Source organism: Aquarana catesbeiana, linkage group LG05 (genome assembly GCF_042186555.1).
Source record: "Aquarana catesbeiana isolate 2022-GZ linkage group LG05, ASM4218655v1, whole genome shotgun sequence".
NCBI lineage: Eukaryota > Metazoa > Chordata > Amphibia > Anura > Ranidae > Aquarana > Aquarana catesbeiana.
Genome location: NC_133328.1, coordinates 124,692,730 through 124,712,439, shown reverse-complemented (window position 1 = coordinate 124,712,439; position 19,710 = coordinate 124,692,730). Strand labels below are relative to the sequence as shown.

Here is a 19,710-nt window from a genome sequence, read left to right as displayed (position 1 = left end):
TCCTGGCAAAGCTAGCCGGGGACACATAGATGCTGATCTGGAAGTGAGGTCATGGAGCACTGCCGCCCGAATGCTCTCACCTGACAGGCAGGAGTCTGCAGCAAAAGGGTTAAGGTTTATAGTAGAACTATAGGCAAAAAATGTTTTATTCATTTTGGATAGCAGAAGAGAAGGTTATACCCGTGTCAGCGTTTTTTTCCCCTCATCTCTGTCCTATTGGGGAGATTTACCTTCACTTCCTGTCCTATAACCAAGAAGTGAGAAAAAATCCCTGCAAATTAAGGAAATTCATTGTGGCCCCTCAGGTCATCAGAACTAGTGTCCCCATTGGAAGATTTCCCCTCTATTATTGTCCTGGGGACAACCCAAAATTTAGATTTCCTTTTACCTTCACCTTTGATGATAATGGTAAACAGGACAAACAGAGGGTGAATTAATGGTGGCAGAGGTAGTAATAAAAACCTATAAATAAATAATAATAACCTATAATAAATAAATAAAAACAGGTGTTCTAATCCATCTTCAATTGATCCAAAACTAAAAAAAAAAAAAAAAAAAAAAAAAGTTTTGCCTTTAGTTATACTTTTAAGTACATTTTTAAGTGTGCCTTCAAATTGATTGCTCTCCACTACTTTTGTTTGGAAATGGAAAAAAAATCTGGTAAGAGGGAGCTAAGGTTGGTAAGCAGGGAAGAGAAAGTGAAGCAGGACTTATGTAAACGGAGGGATATGTATTGTTTATAGTATGTAAGAATATAGTGGCTTTACTAGAACAGGACCCATTTTTGGCAGTAGTGTAGGAAAAGAACCTCAGCTTAAAGTGGATGTAACCCCAATGTCATCCTTTCTAAACTACTGCCATAGGGGTTATCTATAAGGATATACATGCCTCCTGCATGTATCTTTACCTGTCAAATGTCTCCCCTCTGTCTGTTATGAGAGCAGAAAAACTGCATATTCTGTGGGTGGGTCTGTTGTCTGGAGCTCGGTGGGTGGAGTCCTGATGTCAGTAGACTCCCCGCCCACCTCTACACTCCCCTGTGTATTTCTAACACTGAACTTCTGCTATGATCTCTAACATCCAGTGAAAAGACAGGAAAGTAACCACATGACTTCAGCATGCCAAATCATGCTGAGGTGTGGAACAGCCAATCCTTGCAGAGCTGCTGAAGAAAGGAGTGGGAGAGGGAATTAAAAAATACTGCAGGCTGTCACTCACAGCAAGGGGGAGGATTTGACAAAGTTTTTCTCAGTTTGTCAAGATTTTTCTCACTGAACAATAAAAGAGGATTGCTCAGAGATGGATTAACTCTGTGTGGCAAGACTGGGCTCAAATGATAGGAAATCTTATACTCTACAGTATGATATAAAAAAAAATAAATAAATTTGGGTTTACATCCACTTTAAGGATAAATCTAATTTACCAGAGGAAACATGAAAACATGCTCTAACCTTGGAATGTCAGCACACAGTCACGAGTACAGTCGGGCACATAGTTTTCAGGCATAGGCGACCACAAAAAAGTATAATAATCTCGGGCAGTGCTCCATCCAACCTGGAAAAAAATATTAAGTGTAAAACACAATATACCTTTTTTGTTACAAGGAGAAAAGTTCAGTGAAAAACAAAAACATAGCTTTGAAAATGGCCCTATACACACTTGAACTTAGCATCTTTGGTTCTGTGTGTGTTTCAAGCTGGAATCTTTTTTTCTAGCCAATGGAAATCTTGGTTACTAAACAATAAAACATTTTTAAAAAAAACGCAGGTTGTATGTGTTTTTCAGGCACTTCTATTAAAGTCTAAAAGGAGCTCCAAAAGAAGCTTGCAAACTTTTTCAAGCGATGACCTTCAAACTTCAAGTGACACTATGCTCAGGTGTAAACGGCACCAATGAGTAGGAATAAAAGGAGAAGTACAGCCAAAGCCCATTTGGCTGTACTTTTCCTGTAAATCATGAGAGTGCAATTGGTTCTGCACTCCTGTAACCCGTTTCCGCTGAAGTCCGCTGTTGGCTGATGTCACAGAGTCAGTCCTGATCCATCCAGGAGCCTGAACCGGCACCTAGCCCAGCGAGCGACTGAGAGCCTGAGCCAGTGAGCTATGGAGGGGAGGGCAGCGAGCCAGTGACTAACAGTCACAGCTCTGTGTTTAGAGTGGCGGGGAGAATTGAGCGATCGGCGGCGTTTGAACGCTCAGTTCTCACCATTAGAGAGGGCGGGGGACATATGCAAAATTGCATCGAAGCTGCATCTGCCTAAGTAACTATGATTTAAAAAAACAAAACAAAAACGAATCCATACTTTTTATTTAAATCTTGGCATCAAACGTTGAAGCACATCTGGTTAAGCTTCAAAACACTCAGTTGTGAACAAAGCCAAAGGGTTACCTAGACCAAAGCAGCTGAAGAGAGAGCAGCAGATAGGTATGCAAATCCTAAAGTGTATGTCAAAGCAAAAATCTCCTGTCTCACCATACAGGAAGATAGGGGAAAATCAGGGAGAGAGATGGAAATAAAAATGTGAACAATCCAGTTCGACAGAAGTTTATCTTTAGATTGAGTTCTGTTGAGCAAGAATGGGCATAGATGGATTACAAAATCAGATGGTTCCTGCTGAATTTGTATTTCTCTCTGAGCTGTTGTTGGAGGGTCTAGTGAAGGGTTGTCAGCAGAAAAGGACAGGAGGATAAACCTCTTATATCTATGCTCTTTCCAGAACACAGACATCGTAGGTATTTTTCCAATGCAGGCTATCTGGAAAACTAACATTAACAAAAGGACAGAGCTGCATTGGAGAGCTGCATAACTCTTTCATTGCAGAGTGGACATTTAAAGTGGAAAGAAACATCCGCACTTAGGACTTCCAAAACATATAAACAAAAAGGAACCAAACAAAATACCCTGTTACCAGGTATATAAAAAGGTACTATTATCAGCAGTGTGGTTCTAAATAATTATAGATCTCAAAATATGCTAAGGTAATCAAAGTGCAAATGAAAGTGAATAAAAAAAAAATAATGTGAAAGCAATTGTACAAACATACTTAAGAGAATACACATATAGCAATCTGTGCCCATGTTAAAAAAAAGACAAATAAAAATATTGACATCAAATAGAGAAAGTCCACTAGTCTCCATATAGCAATTAGAGAGGTATCACATCTTTGCAGTGTACTGACAGCTATCACCACCCTTGTGAACATAGACCTGCTTACCGGAAGAATATGACCACGTTTATAGTGGTCATTTAGGCTGTTATATGCAAGGCACCATCTTGGGCATGAAAAACACAGGGGCTCCTCACTGAAATTAGGATAAGCAGGACCAGCCACTCTCTAGGGAGACCAACTCCCTACCTCCAGAACGATCATCCCCAGCCCTCAATTGATTAACCAGCCCAGTAAAATACAAATATGATGCATGATAACATGCGTGTGGTCTGACTCCACCTCGTTTTGTCATACGTGACATCAGAACCCCTGATATCACATATGATGAAACGCATTGGGCGCAGTAGAACATGTTTATTATTAAAAAAAAAAAAAAAGGAGAGACTTTCCGGTCATTTTAATTGGGGGTTATTTACGAAAGGCAAATCCACTTTGCACTACAAGTGCAAAGTGCACTTGAAATTGCACTGAAAGTGCATTTGGAAGTGCAGTTGCTGTAGATCCGAGGGGGACATGCAAGGAAAATAAAAAAACAGCATTTTAGCTTGCACATGATTGGATGATAAAATCAGCAGAGCTTCCCCTCATTTCAGATCTACCCCTCAGATTTACAGCGACTGCACTTCCAAGTGCACTTGTAGTGCAAAGTGGATTTCCCTTTCGTAAATAACCCCCAATGTCATTATACACTTCTGATAGTTGTACATGATGTTCTGAATGTCAAATTTATTTTTTTGCTGTCAGTCCTCTAACTTCACCAAATCATCTCATAATAGCCATTTCAATAATATCACAAATGGGTAACATATCATACAGACATTACTATGGGTCCCAAATGTAGAAAAAAAATCATAGGAGGCATCAGTTTGTTTGACACCACAGAAAAGGCATTTGTGGATTTAAAGGACAATCCAACCCATGAGCACATTAATATATATAAAAAAAAAAAAGGAGAAAAAAAAAAAAGGATTGCAATTTAGAGCTTAAGTGCCCCAAATAAAAGGGAATGTAGAGTATAGTATTTTCAGCAATTTTAGCTGAACATGTAAACAAGTTCAGCTTGCTGTAAATCTTATCCAACCGCATAATGTTTTAAAGCCCTTGTTTGTGTGTATAATTTGTAATTAGATACATACATGGCAGCAGAAATGCAAGTCTAGGAGTCAACCAACTCATTAAAAATAATGGACTCCCTATTTGGCGGATATACTCTGTCTCTAATGTGCAACCTACAAATGTCTATATTTAAAACAAAAATCTAGAAGAGCGAGCATGTAAAATGTGAAAATTATATCAAAAATGACTTTAAAAAAGGAAAACTGCAATAGTAATTCAAAACATATGTTGGCTGAAAATACACCATACATTGCCTGTAAAGGCTTCCTGGGAAGAAATGATACTTGACCATTGTTATTAAAAGTGGTTTTAAAAGGGGTTGTAAACCCTCATGGTTGTTCACCATTCTATGCATTAAGGTGAAAAACCCTCTGTGGTGCTGCAGCCCCCCCCCCCCCCCCCAGCCCCGTTTTACTTACCTGACTCTGATCTTTCTCCAGCCAAGAACGAGCACACCAGCTCTAGCTGGTGTCTCGTGTCCTGATTGGATAGATTGATAGCAGCACAGCCATTTGGTCCCGCTGCCATCAATCAAATCCAATGACGCCGCGCCGAGGGGTGGGGCCGTGTCCTGCATTCTGTGTGAATGGACACAGATGCTGGACTCGGGAGCGCGCCCGGACGGGTGTCCACCAAGGAGAACGCTTCTCCAACGTGGACACTCGATGCAGGGAGGAGCCACCAGCGCCGCTGAGGGACACCAGAAGGAGGACCCTGACCACTCTGCGCAAAACTAACTACACAGTGGGAGGCAAGTATGACTGGCATGTTTTTTTTTTTTTTAAACAAGGTTTTACAGCCTCTTTAAGGGCTAAAGTTTTTTTTTGCCTTAAAGCGACCCAGTAGGTCCACCCAATACAAGCTGTCTGCTGAAACTACGTGAGGGGGATGTATACAAGACCCATCACCTTGCATAGAGAGAGGAGCAGGGACCGGTCTAGATTACAGGAAGTGCTTGCACAAAGGATCTTGTATTAGTACATGGAGAAAATATATACTGTACCTGTGCTCAAATCCCAATAGCTTGTACATGTATTGGGATTTAAGCACAAGTATACCTTTTCTTTGTTGTATGCAGGTCAGTGACCAGACCTGAACCTTGTAGCTCTCCCCCACCTTGTGTCTTTATGCCCCAGGTTAACTTGGTGTCTACTGTAGCATTTGCAGTGGCAAAGCAGTGTAGGACTGGCCAGAAGAGGGATTACTTTGATGGAGTTGGTCAGCTTAAACATGTATTGCAATGTATGTGAACTAAATATCCCTGTTTTTCATTGCATAGTTTGCTGGGAAGGGTGCAGCAGTGTGCAGAGAATCCATTTAGTATTTGTTGTATTAGTACAGAATGCACATCAAGGTTTCAAGAATACATAACTTTTGTATTTAGACAAGTTTATCCAGGACTTCATATATAAAGTATACCTGTCACGAGACAATCATATACTGTAGGCTGCCTTTGCTGGCGCATTCTAAGCCACTGAAACAGAATAAGAAATGGGATAAGGAATTCTGACATTTATCTTATACTTGTTCCTGCATTCTTGTACCAGCATACTTCAAAATTAAGGAAGTTGGACACAGCCAACAACAGACAACTAGCATTTTTAAATTGAGTTCCTGTACATACTGTATAGAGCTGCACGATTAATCGTTAAAAAAAAAAAAAAAAAAAATCGATTCAATCCCCCTCACGATCTCTATCCAGCATTTACATGATTCATTCATGCAAGTGCAGAGACATACTCTACTCACTCAAAGCTGTCAAAAAAAAGCCAGCAAATGTTTATCAACATTGTCAGCGTTGGGCGTTAACTCTCTTTTAGATCAAAGGAATGAACTTTGGTCTGTCAATTAGGTCAGTTTAACCACTTAAAGATAAAGTAAAGTCTTCCTGTTTAATTGTACCTACAGGTAATCCTATAATAAGGCATACCTGTAGGTACTGAAAATATCTCCTAAACTTGCGCCTTTTAGATGATATTTACTATATACGCCGCCGTCAATCGGCATATGCACACTAAAGGAATGGCCGATCGTGCAGTTTCTTCAGGGCCCTGTGCAGTGACTGGCAGGAATGATGTCATCATGGCTCCGGCCAATCATAGCGCCAGGAGCCCGCGAACCCTGAAGAAACTCCGGGGAAAATGTCAGCCATCTCAACGGTGTGCTGGCGCCGCTGAAGCAGCTTCATTCTAAGGTATTTCATAATGAGCTTGTATGTGACGCATACTAGCTCATTATGTCTTTGTCTTACAGGTTTTTTTTTGTTTGTTTTTTTTAGGGTTTACAACTGCTTTAAAGATCAAACCTTTTTCTGACACTTGTTGCTTACAAGTTAAAATCAGTATTTCCTGCTAGAAAATTATTTAGAACCTCCAAACATTATATATATTTTTTTAGCAGAGACCTTATAGAATAAAATAGCGGTTGTTGCAATATTTTATGTCACACTGTATTTGCGCAACGGTCTTTCAAACACAATTTTTTTTGGGAAAAAATACAATTCAATGAATTAAAAAGAAAAAACTAAACAGTAAAGTAAACCCAATTTTTTTGTCTAATGTGAAAGATGATGTTACACCACGAGAATCGTGAGAGAATCTTATTCTAAGCAAAAAAATTGTGATTCTCATTTTAGGCAGAATTGTGCAGCTCTAATACTGTATGACAAGTCTACTTTAAATTTCCTGGGTTATCTGCAGATCTGCTCTCAGCCACCTCAAACCAGGTATTAGGTCCAATGACAAGTGTTCTTTAAAGCTAAATTACTGGAAAAATAGAAGTCCTTCCTTGCAGTCGACAGCTCTCACACGGAGTGCTACTTGCTTATTTCTGTCTAGGCAGACCGGTTACAGAGGTTTTATGTACCTGATCCTCCAAGCTACTAGACTGATCCCTGCAGCCTCTTCTTCCCCATGCTCTGACGGTCTGAGGTGTTGATGTCATCAAAACTGATGCAGGGACCATAGCCCAGTGCTGGAGCGTAGGGGAGTGCCGTCTGCTGGGGGAGCAGAGGATCTGGCAAGTTAAACTTTTTTCCCATCCCCTAGACAGAAACAAGCAGTTTTCTGGTTTCTCAGTAATACAATATGTCCAAGCAGGTCTAGCTTAGTAGTAGCGGTATAGGGGTTAGGAAACAAATGATGAATGCAACAGACATCTTTGACTTTTAGGGCAAATGTTTTCCATCATGCTTTAAATTCAATGAAACAATAAGAAGTCAGCTTCCAATCTTCATATAAATGGCAACTACATTTTTAGTATGCATATGTCCAAAAAGAAAATTAACCAAGGCTCGGGGAAAATATAATGCAACCAGCATAAGCATATAGTACAATAGTCAAACAACTGAGACAAGTCCTTCAGGCTCCCTGTATCCTGCGCATTTACAGGACTGCTAGCAGCCACCATGCTCAGCCACCTCCAGCTCCTCATAAGAATGATTAGGGACATGGCACAAATGCATGATCACCTTCTGAAGCAAGGCAGTGCAGCCCTGGGCAGCAGTGTTGCCAACTGTCAGTATTTTTACTGGCAGCCAGCCAGTAAAAAAATGGCACTTTTTCTTCTGCCAGTAAATGCTGTGACGCACGGCTCAGAATTGCGCATTCTGATTTGGAGTCCACTGAGACCATCCAAGGGCCTGCTTTTGTGTGTTCGGGCAGCGCCAGCAGGAGTGGGTCTGGCGGAGGCAGTGCCTGAGCGTGTGGTATGATGTCATGGTGCAAGGGAGCTGAGCGGAGTGGCCAGAGCCTCGTGTGCGGGTCTGTAGGATGGGAGCAAGGCAAACCTGGGAGCAGGACTGTCAGTGCCTTTTAGACTGAAGTGGACTGAAGACACCACCTGGTATAGAGAGAGACGGTCACTCTTACTCAGGAGGGCACGTGTCATATCGTTGAGGTGTCATCATCGTCTGTGCTGCTGCACACTGCTGTCAGTGTTCCTGAACTGCTTACTTACTATATCCAAATAAAAGAAAGAAATATCCTTTTTGCCTAAATATCTACCTTAAATCACATTGCTAATTGCATATTGTACTTGTTTGTAGCCTAAATACTGAAATTTGCACTTAAAACTGTAATTTTGTAACTTTTGGAAATGCCAGTAAAAACGTGACTGTGCCAGTAAATGTTGGATGCCGTGTCAGTAAATTTCAATGGTAAGTTGGAAACACTGCTTGGCAGGGTCACACAGCATCACTGCAAGAAAACATTTTCAAACCTCCATCCAGCATTCAAGTGCGTTGCTCAAAGAACCTCATTTGGCTTTCACCAATTGAAAGAACCTGTGGTTCTAACCTTAGATATTGCTGGACTGAAAATCCTTTAACCCTCTCACAACACAAAAAAGAAAACATCAACCTTTACACGTGGTAGGGCCAAGTAAAAAATACTGTATACAGGTGTGTGCATGTCATTTTGATAGCTGGTATGATGTTTAACCACTTTAACCCCCTTCCTGCCCAGGCCAATTTTCAGCTTTCAACGCTGTCGCGCTTTGAATGACAACTGCGCGGTCATGCAACACTGTACCCATATGAAATTTTATCATTTTTTTACACAAATAGAGCTTTCTTTTGGTGGTATTTAATCAGCAATTGTTTTGGTTTTTTTTTTGCTAAACAAAGGTAAAAAATACCAAAAATTTTGAAAAACAAAAACATTTTTCTTAGTTTCTGTAATAAAATTTTGCAAACAGGTAATTTTTCTCCTTCACAGATATGCGCTGATGAGTCTGCACTGATGGGCACTAATAGGCAGTACTGATGGGCACTGATATGTGGCACGGATAGGTAATAATAGACGACACTTAAGGGCACTGATAAGGAGACACTGATTGGCACTGCACTAATAATGAGGACAGATGTCCCTTTCACACTAGCCGGTTACCGGCTCTCTCCTCACGCTGTGACAGACCTGAAAAGGAATGACGATAACAAGCAAGTGTATTTACATTGTGATCAGCAGTGACTGGACACAGCTGATCACATGGTAAAGAGCCGCTGTGATTGGCTCTTCACCCTGATCAGCTGTTTGGCCATACTTCTCTTCTGGGTCACAGAAGTGCATTTACAGTATCTCACAAAAGTGAGTACACCCCTCTCATTTTTGTAAATATTTTATTCTATTATTACACGTGAAAACACTGAAGAAATGACACTTTGCTACAATGTAAAGTAGTGAGTATACAGCTTGTATAACAGTGTAAATTTGCTGTCCCCTCAAAATAACTCACAGCCTTTCATGTCTAAACCGCTGGCAGCAAAAGTCAGTACACCCTAAGTGAAAATGGCCAAATTGGGCCCAAAGTGTCAATATTTTGTGTGGCCATTATTTTACAGCACTGCCTTAACCCTCTTGGGCAAGGAGTTCATCAGAGCTTCACAGGTTGCCACTGGAGTCCTCTTCCACTCCTCCATGATGACATCACAGAGCTGGTGGATGTTAGAGACCTTGCGCTCCTCCACCTTGCGTTTGAGGATGCCCCACAGATGTTCAATAGGGTTTAGGTCTGGAGACATGCTTGGCCAGTCCATCACCTTTAACCTCAGCTTCTTTAGCAAGGCAGTGGTCGTCTTGGAGGTGTTTGGGGTCGTTAACATGATGGAATACTGCCCTGCGGCCCAGTCTCCGAAGGGAGGGGGATCATGCTCTGCTTCAGTATGTGACAGTACATGTTGGCATTCATGGTTCCCTCAATGAACTGTAGCTCCCCAGTGCTGGCAGCACTCATGCAGCCCCAGACCATGACACTCCCACCACCATGCTTGACTGTAGGCAAGACACACTTGTCTTTGTACTCCTCACCTGGTTGACGCTTGACACCATCTGAACCAAATACATTTATCTTGGTCTCATCAGACCACAAGGACATGGTTCCAGTAATCCATGTCCTTAGTCTGCTTGTATTCAGCAAAGTGTTTGCGAGCTTTATTGTGCATCATCTTTAGAAGAGGCTTCCTTCTGGGATGACAGTTATGCAGACCAATTTGATGCAGTGTGCAGCGTATGGTCTGAGCACTGACAGGCTGACCCCCCCACCCCTTCAACCTCTGCAGCAATGCTGGCAGCACTCATACGTCTATTTCCCAAAGACAACCTCTGGATATGATGCCGAGCACATGCACTCAACTTGTTTGGTCAACCATGACGAGGCCTGTTCTGAGTGGAACCTGTCCTGTTAAACCGCTGTATGGTCTTGGCCACCGTGCTGCAGCTCTGTTTCAGGGTCTTGGCAATCTTCTTATAGGCCAGTGATGGCAAACCTTGGCACCCCAGATGTTTTGAAACTACATTTCCCACTCTGCACTCTACACTCTGCAGTGTAGTTGAGCATCATGGGAAATGTAGTTCCAAAACATCTGGAGTGCCAAGGTTCGCCATCACTGGCCTAGGCCATCTTTATGTTGAGCAACAATTCTTTTTTTCAGATCCTCAGAGAGTTATTTGCTATGAGGTGCCATGTTGAACTTCCAGTGACCAGTATGAGAGAGTGAGAGCGATAACACCAAACATAACACACCTGCTCTAACACTAACGAGTCACATGACACCTGTAAGGGAAAATGGCTAATTGGGCCCAATTTGGACATTTTCACTTAGGGGTGTACTCACTTTTGTTGCCAGCGGTTTAGACATTAATGGCTGTGTGTTGAGTTATTTTGAGGGGACAGAAAATTTACATTGTTATACAAGCTGTACACTTACTACTTTACATTGTAGCAAAGTGTCATTTCTTCAGTGTTGTCACATGAAAAGGTAGAATAAATGATTTACAAAAATGTGAGGGGTGTACTCACTTTTGTGAGATACTGTAGTTCTCCACGTTTGTGACCCAGCCCTATCAAAGCCACGTGGAAAGCTTCATTCCTCCTACCGGGACTTTTTTGTCCCCATTCAATAGACTGTTATGAAGCAAAGGGCAACACACACTTGTTATATAGACAGCCATGCTTTATAAACATGAATTAGGATTGATTTATTTTGAAAAGGCAGTGGCTAGGTCATTCCTCTATTTTATAGATACAGTGCCTTGCAAAAGTATTCACCCTCCTTGGCATTTTTCGTGTTTTGTTGCCTCACAACCTGGAATTAACATGGAGAACATGACACAGAACTTTGAAGATATTTTTATTTTATTGTGAAGCAAACAACAAATAGGACAAAACAGAAAATGTCAATGTGCATAACTGTTCACCCCCCCTAAAGTCAATACTTTGTAGAGCCCCCTTTTTGCGGCTATCACAGCTTTGGATAAGTCTATGAGCTTGCCACATCTTACCACTGGGATTTTTGCCCATTCCTCCTTGCAAAACTGCTCCAGATCCTTCAAGTTGGATGGTTTGCACTTGTGAACAGCATTCTAAGTCTGACCACAGATTTTCTATTGGATTGAGGTCTGGGCTTTGACTAGGCCATTCCAACACATTTACATGTTTCCCCTTAAACCACCCAAGTGTTGCTTTAGCAGTGTGTTTGGGGTCATTGTCCTGCTGGAAGGTGAACCTCCATCCTAGCCTCAAATCACACACAGAGTGGTACAGGTTTTGCTCAAGAATATCCCTGTATTTAGCAATATCCATCTTTCCCTCAACTCTGACCAGTTTCCGTCTCATCTGATGAAAAACATCCCCGCAGCATGACGCTGCCACCACCATGTTTCACTGTGTGGATGGTGTTCTTTGGGTGATGTGATGTGTTGGGTTTGCGCCAGACATAGCGTTTTCTTTGATGGTCAAAAAGTTCAATTTTAGTCTCATCAGACCAGAGCACCTTCCTCCATACATTTTGGGAGTCTCCCACATGCCTTTTCGCAAACTCAAACTGTGCCATCTTGTTTTTTGCTGAAAGTAATGGCTTTCTTCTGGCCACTCTGCCATAAAGCCCAACTCTATGGAGCGTGCGGCTTATTGTCGTCCTATGTACAGATACTCCAGTCTCTGCTGTGGAACTCTGCAGCTCCTCCAGGGTTACCTTAGGTCTCTGTGCTCCCTCTCTGATTAATGCCCTCCTTGCCCGGTCCGTGAGTTGTGGTGTGCGGCAGTCTCTTGGCAAGTTTGCTGTTGTGCCATGTTCTTTCCATTTGGTTATGATAGATTTGATGGTGCTCCTAGTGATCATCAAATATTTGGATATTTTTTATAGCCTAACCCTGACTTGTACTTCTCAACAACATTGTCCCTTACTTGTTTGGAGAGTTCCTTGGTCTTCAAGGCAGTGTTAGTGGTGCCTCTTGCTTAGGTGTTGCAGCCTCTGGGGCCTTTCAAAAAGGTGTGTATATGTAACGACAAATCATGTGACACTTAGATTGCACACAGGTGGACATCATTTCACTAATTATGTGACTTCTGAAGGTAATTGGTTGCACCAGAGCTTTTTTATGGGCTTCATAACAAAGGTGGTGAATACATACGCACATGCCAATTATCAGTTTTTTATTTCTGAAAAATTGTTTTATGCATATATTTTTCTAATTTTACTTCACCAACTTAGACTATTGTGTTCTGATCCATCACATATAATTCAGATTATAAAAACTTTGAAAAATTGAACTAAAGGCTGTAATGTAACAAAATAGGTAAAAAGCCAAGGGGGGTGAATACTTTTGCAAGGCACTGTACACCCAAAAGTGTGAGAAAGATCTCTACGAACATAGCAGTATCAAACAGAGTATATAAACCATTTTTAGGACTACCCCTACCCTCCACAGATCATTGGAAGATACTTCTTGCAACACCACCTAGGATTTGTAATTACTGATGAACTACAAAATAGTGTATCTGTGTGTATCAGTCAGCTTATGCAAACATGCTCTAGGGTAAAAAAGAAAAGAAACAACAGTTTCTGGCCCTTAACACAGATGATGTCACATATGTATTCTGTCTTTTATTAAATCAAATGAAATACACAAGGAGAATGATCAAGTGATAATCCTTGACAGGAAAAGAGAATCACGTTTGTGTAAAGGATTGTTAGGGTGCAAAGAAAGAAGCATGGACCAGATGAAATAAGAAACAAATGTTTTGCAGCTGGAGCGTTATAGGAGAAAATATACATTTAATTTACAGACCAATATGGGAAAATATGAAACCAAAAGCAGACCCATTTAAAATTAACCTCATCCTATGACAATTTTATTTTTAATAATACTTTTAAATTTTTAATTAATGATGAAATCTCCTCTCTTCAAATTTCATATTGCAGCCCCATTCATTTCTTTTGAAGAGCCATACTCTGCAGAATTGCTGGAGGCCATCGTGACCCAGCTTAGGAATGAAGAGGGACATAGCATGCATGGATGAAGGGAACCTGTTGGGTAGGGGTGTTGAAATTAATCACTGCATCGATGCTTCATGATTCGGGTGTCCCCGATGCGGCATCGATGCATGCGACTGTAGAAATCGATTGCCGGTCATTGCCTCGCCCTTCCCAGGAGAGCGCTCCGAGCGTATCCCGTTGTGTACAATGCCCGCCTCTCTCCTCTAACTTCCAGCTCTTCTGACGTCAGTGGCCAATTCTCAGCCCCGCCCGCTGACTGTCACTATCAAATCAGAAGTGAGGCAGGCGGGGCTGAGAATTCCCTGCTGACGTCAGGAGAGACCTGAGACTTGAGAGCAGAGAGGCCGGGCACCGGCAGTCACATCAGAAATGCCTATGCTCAGGGCTGCTGATAAGCTGGTACAGGCAGCCCGTCCTCCTAGCCCACCCACATAGTTCATTAGGCTAGCAGGCCGGGACTCCCGAGCGATGTCAGGACTCAGTAGGGAGGGACTAATGAGGGAACTTGAGATACCCAGCCTCCTGCTGCCTCCTCTGCCAATGGGTGCACAGGGAGGCCTGTCCATCACATTCTTCTGGATGGATTGGCTTTCAATGGAGCTTCTGAGCAAACTGCATTTGCTTACTGAGGTGAGGAAGAGTTTTGTCCAAGTAGTAATAAAGGCAAACTGAGGAGCTGCTAGAAGTGACGGCATGTCTGGATGGATGCTGGGGAAGGCCATGCAGTGATAGCTCAGCCAAGTAATCAAAAACTGTCAGCAAAGGAAAACTTCCACCACTGGCTTCCTCTGCTGGGCTCTGCAATAGATGATGTCATCAGTCAGAGCCTGGCAGAGACGTGAGCAGAGGAAGTTTTCTTTTGTGAGATCGTCTGAGCTATCACTGAACTGGCATCCCTGGCATCCCTTCAGATGAGAAAAATCAGCAGAAAAGAAAAGCGAGAGGGGGATGATTCTTCTACAGGATTCCATATGGATTAAGGAGCACCAGTGCCCCCCCCCCTCCCCCACTGACTGGCAGTGCCTCCAAACTGCCCCCATTAGGCACCAGGACCCCTATCTCCCCTCACTAATCACTTGAGCCTGCTATCTCTCCCCACTAGGCCCCAGGAACCCTCCCATCTCCCCTCACTAAGCACCAGGACCCCCCATCTCTCCCCACTAAGCGCCAGGATCCCCCATCTCTCCCCACTAAGCGCCAGGACCCCCCCATCTCTCCCCACTAAGCGCCCCCATCTCTCCCCACTAATCACCCCCCATCTCCCCCCACTAAGCGCCAGGACCCCCCATCTCTCCTAATTGAGCACCAGTGATCCCTTTTGTCCTCCTTGAAAAAAATGGGGATATTTATTATAGCAAAAAGTAAAAAATATTGTGTTTTTTTCAAACTTGTTGCTTTTCTTTGTTTATAGCACAGAAAATAAAAACTGCAGAGATGATCAAATACCACCAAAAGAAAGCTCTATTTGTGGGGAAAAAAGGACGTCAATCTTGTTTGGGTACAACGTCGCACGACCGCGCAATTGCCAGTTAAATTAACACAGTGCCGAATTGCAAAAAAATGGCCTGGTCGTTCAGCAGCCAAATCTTCCGGGGCTGAAGTGGTTAAGGGAGTGAGGTTATTTTTAATTCAAAGTTCCAGTAAATTTTTTTGTTTATTAAAAGTCAGCAGCTACAAAAAAGTGTATTTTCTTTTAATAAAAAGACACTCACCTGTCCCACAATCCAGCGACATGGCCACCCGAACCCTCCCTTCTCTCCCCCGCCTGTCCACGGCGCTGGCAATACTACTGTGGGCATCCAGCTGTGACAGCTTGCAGCTTCACAGCTGGGTATGCATGTTTCACTGCATTGTCCTGAATGGCCGGGCAATCTTTTGGGACCACAGGAGGTGGAAGTGGGAGTTCGTCGGTAATTGTGATGCATCGTGGAATCGAATCGTTGACCAGATAATCGTAATCTAATCAAATCGTGAGACCAGTGAAGATGCGCACCTCTACTGTTGGGGTCCCCTGCTGAGTCAAGGCTGTGCAGCTCCTGGCAGGGTTGCACAGTGCAAAATTACTGGATCGAAGACAAAGATAAGTATTTCTCCAGGTGGGCTCCAATGGTACAACTGTCCCTTAAGGTGTACAACTCCAGAATAAAAAGTTAAAGAGGTAGCAAACTGTATTTAAAAAAAATATATATAAAATATGAATAAAAAAATGTGCGCCCCTCCGCCCCTCCCGGCGGTTTAAGCCATGATGCACTGCATACTAGCACATTATGACAGACTTACCTTAAAACAAAGCCCTCCAGCGGCGCCTAGTTATCATTGTCGAAGGTTCAATCTTCACCCAGTCTTCCTTCCAGGTTCCCGTTTTCTGGCCAATTAAATAGACGGGTCACTCCTGTGCATAGGGGTCACAGCTACGGCACAGCACTCTAAACTGAAGGCACACTCAGTGTGCTGTCAATCCTGAGTTCACTGCACATGCACCAATAACATCACCAGCTGCTTAAAGTGTGAATATATCCTAAACACCGCAAACTTAGGAGAGAGTCACTTTACCTGTGGGTACAAGTTAAAAAGCAAATTTTACCACCGCTTTAACTTACTTTTAAAAAAGTTTCACAGCTCATCTGGCTAAAAAAGGAAATCGTAAATCAGAATTTTGAAAGGTCTTTCTGGGTAATCAGGAGTTCTGTGGGACAGTACATTAATTCAAGATCAAGCTGGTTGGGTTCCCCATCATCACCAAGAAAATTTGGTACCGCAATAGAAAATCTGTAGGTACAAAGACAGGACCTGCAAACCTGGGATTGATTCATTCCAGGCCTGAACCGTCTTAATTAATATTGAACACAAAAAGACACGGAGAGCTGTGTAGTACTAATTACAAGATATTTCCAGCCATGCAACTCATTTGCCTTACAGTAAAAGCTAACAGTAGCCTTTCTTCCTGTAATTTATTATTCCCCCGGGGCCATCTCCTAGCTGAACGAACACATACCTCCTTTCTTTGGCAGCCACTGCTAAATAACTCTATCGGTACCAGTGAAGAAAAAGAAAAAATCACAATAAACTAAGTTGCCGGTCTGGCATGGGAAATCCTGTGCAGAGAACCGCGGGCTACAGTTCTCCAAACCTCTTAATGTTTAATACTATAAAAGTACAATAACAAAAATTACAAGACACTCCACACTACATGGTGAATAATATGTATGTTCTAGACATTTCCACTGCCATTACATTAGAGTTGTAAAATAAATAAATAAAATCTGTGCTGCTGCATTCCTGTTGGTTTAGAATTACTTTAGTTACTTCCTTACTATACTTAGTTTCCCCAAGAGAAGCCTCAGTGTTAACCATCCCTTGTATATGAGGGATTAATAATTTTGAAAAGATTGGCAAAGGCACGGCAGTGGTAAATTATTACGGATTTATATTCTGAAATGAATGTGGAAGTAAAATAAATAAGAAAATAAAAAAAAAATAAAAAACGCTCCAGTAAAAATGAATAAAAAACACCAGTAAAGTGTGCAATATTTAAACCTGAACTCCAGACAAGCAGCTAAATATAAAAGCTCACATACTTAAAAATTAACCTATAATCTGCCAAAAGAATTTTAAACTCAACAAAGTCAACAAAACCATTTAAGTTCCCTCGCTTTTTCTTTGTTAAGCAGCACAGTTTGGTCACTGTCCCATACAGAGGCCCAAGACTGTGGACAATGAAGACACTTTGCCACAGTGATGTGGTCATCGCTGTACCCACTCTGCCTTCTTCTTCGAGCTCTCACTGATTGACAGCAGTGTACAATGCGGTACAGCTTGCCTGACTCACAGTGCTTCCCCCTCCCTTTTACCAGAGCCTTGGGAAGCTAATGGACAAGAGATGTTTGGGTACTTATACAAGCTGCCTTTACCAATGTGTTTTTTAAAGGTAAGCCATGACTGAATAAAATGCCATATGGTCAAAACAATCAAAGGTTAAAACAGCCTTTTGTTTTACAATGACCTTTCCACAATGTAGTAGAACAGCTGTAAAGTCATCTTATCAAAAGTAAAAGAATAATTTTACGGCGATTAAAAGCGGACGTTTAATCAGCTTACACCCTAATTCATCATATTAATTACATTTGTAAATAAAATTTTTCCAATTTAAAAGCAGAGGTCCGCCCACCGCTACAGAAATTAAAAGCCAACAGCTACACATACTGCAGCTGCTGACTTTTAATAAAAAGTCACACTTACCTGTCCTGGAGTACAGTGATGTCAGCACTGAAGCTGATATTTCCATCAGCTGTCAGGTGCTGCCACCGTCATTGCAGGAAAGGGAACCCGGCAGTGGTGCCTTACGGCTTTACGCCGGGAACCCTACTGCACATGCATGAGGCTCCTCTCTCCTACTGGCAGGGGAAGGAGGAGGGAGCCGAGCGGTGACGTCAACAGCCGTGGCTGTGGCTCCCAGAGGCGGGAACAGGATACCTGTCAAAGACAGGTCTCCGCTTCCCCCTCCCCCCCCCAAAAGGTGCCAAATTATGCAAACACCAAAATGCCTTGATAGGTGGATGTCAGTCTGGAGGAGTGGGCATTCCTAAGCAGCCTGCTTCTCCACATGCAGACCACCCTATATAGTGTGCACATGTGATGCTGAGCATCCATGATTAGAAGAACTGGGTATCCTCCAACCAGGAAATTAAGAAAAGAGCCAACCAGAAGGTGGACATGGTGCAGCTTCCAATGTATACTGCGAGAAGTAGTGCTGCACCGATACCAGCATCCTTGCGAATACTAAGCATTTGCACGAGTACACTTGCAGGCCCCTTTCACACGTTTGGACCATTTGTTTCACAAGTTCAGTCAAGTTTTTTTTAATAAAAAATAGATGAAATTTACATCAGTTTTTTACATCCGCCAGCTAGAGTTATTGACCTCTTGAGTCTCTGAGCCATTTTTGAACCATATGCTGACCGAGCCATAGCCGAATGACGACTAATTCTGGGAGGGCGTACAATGACGTCCTCCCAGAACCGCACTTCCCGCACGCACCTGGGAACGTCTGTGACCATCGGGTCCTCTGGACCCGGCACTTCATGGAACAGGGCAATGACAATGGCCCTTTACCACATGATCGCTCCGTCCAATGGTAAAGCGATCAGTCTATAAAATGAGAGCATGTCTGGTTCAGCTCCTCCCCTCTCCTCACGCCGATCGGTACAGTGTGTGAAGGAGAGGAGGGAGCCAGTGCAACAGCACTTGTGGGCTGGATCTGAAGTGCCCACAGCGCTCTGTGCCCATCCATGGTTCATCCATGCACATTCATGGCTTATCAGTGCACACCCGTGCCACATCAGTGCCCACCCATGCCCCTACAGTGTCCATCAGTTCCTCTCAAAAGTGTAATAGGTAGTCAAATTAGATTTGAAATATAAAGTGGTGACGGAAAGTATTCAGACCCCCTTAAATTTTTCACTCTTTGTTGTATTGCAACCATTTGCTAAAATCAATTAAGTTCATTTTTTTCCCTCATTAATGTGCACACAGCACCCCATATTGACAGAAAAACACAGAATTGTTGACATTTTTACAGATTTATTAAAAAAGAAAAACTGAAATATCACATGGTCCTAAGTATTCAGACCCTTTGCTCTGTATTTAGTAGAAGCACCCTTTTGATTTAATACAGCCATGAGTCTTTTTGGGAAAGATGCAACAAGTTTTTCACACCTGGATTTGGGGATCCTCTGCCATTCCTCCTTGCAGATCCTCTCCAGTTCTGTCAGGTTGGATGGTAAACGTTGGTGGACAGCCATTTTTAGGTCTCTCCAGAGATGCTCAATTGGGTTTAAGTCAGGGCTCTGGCTGGGCCATTCAAGAACAGTCACGGAGTTGTTGTGAAGCCACTCCTTCGTTATTTTAGCTGTGTGCTTAGGGTCACTGTCTTGTTGGAAGGTAAACCTTCGGCCCAGTCTGAGGTCCTGAGCACTCTGAAGAAGGTTTTCATCCAGGATATCCCTGTACTTGGCCGAATTTCCCTCGATTGCAACCAGTCATCCTGTCCCTGCAGCTGAAAAATACCCCCACAGCATGATGCTGCCACCACCATGCTTCACTGTTGGGACTGTATTGGACAGGTGATGAGCAGTGCCTGGTTTTCTCCACA

At 42.7% G+C, this 19,710-nt stretch overlaps 1 protein-coding gene across 2 annotated transcripts in view; it reads right to left on the bottom strand.

The window, feature by feature from the left end:
- TAX1BP1 (Tax1 binding protein 1) overlaps positions 1-19,710 on the bottom strand; it is a 203,629-nt gene that overhangs the window by 153,164 nt on the left and 30,755 nt on the right. For both annotated transcript variants that reach the window (XM_073630158.1, XM_073630159.1), the window contains exon 3: positions 1,452-1,554. In XM_073630158.1, the coding sequence (XP_073486259.1) occupies positions 1,452-1,554 (103 nt within the window). The remainder of the gene's footprint in view (positions 1-1,451; positions 1,555-19,710) is intronic.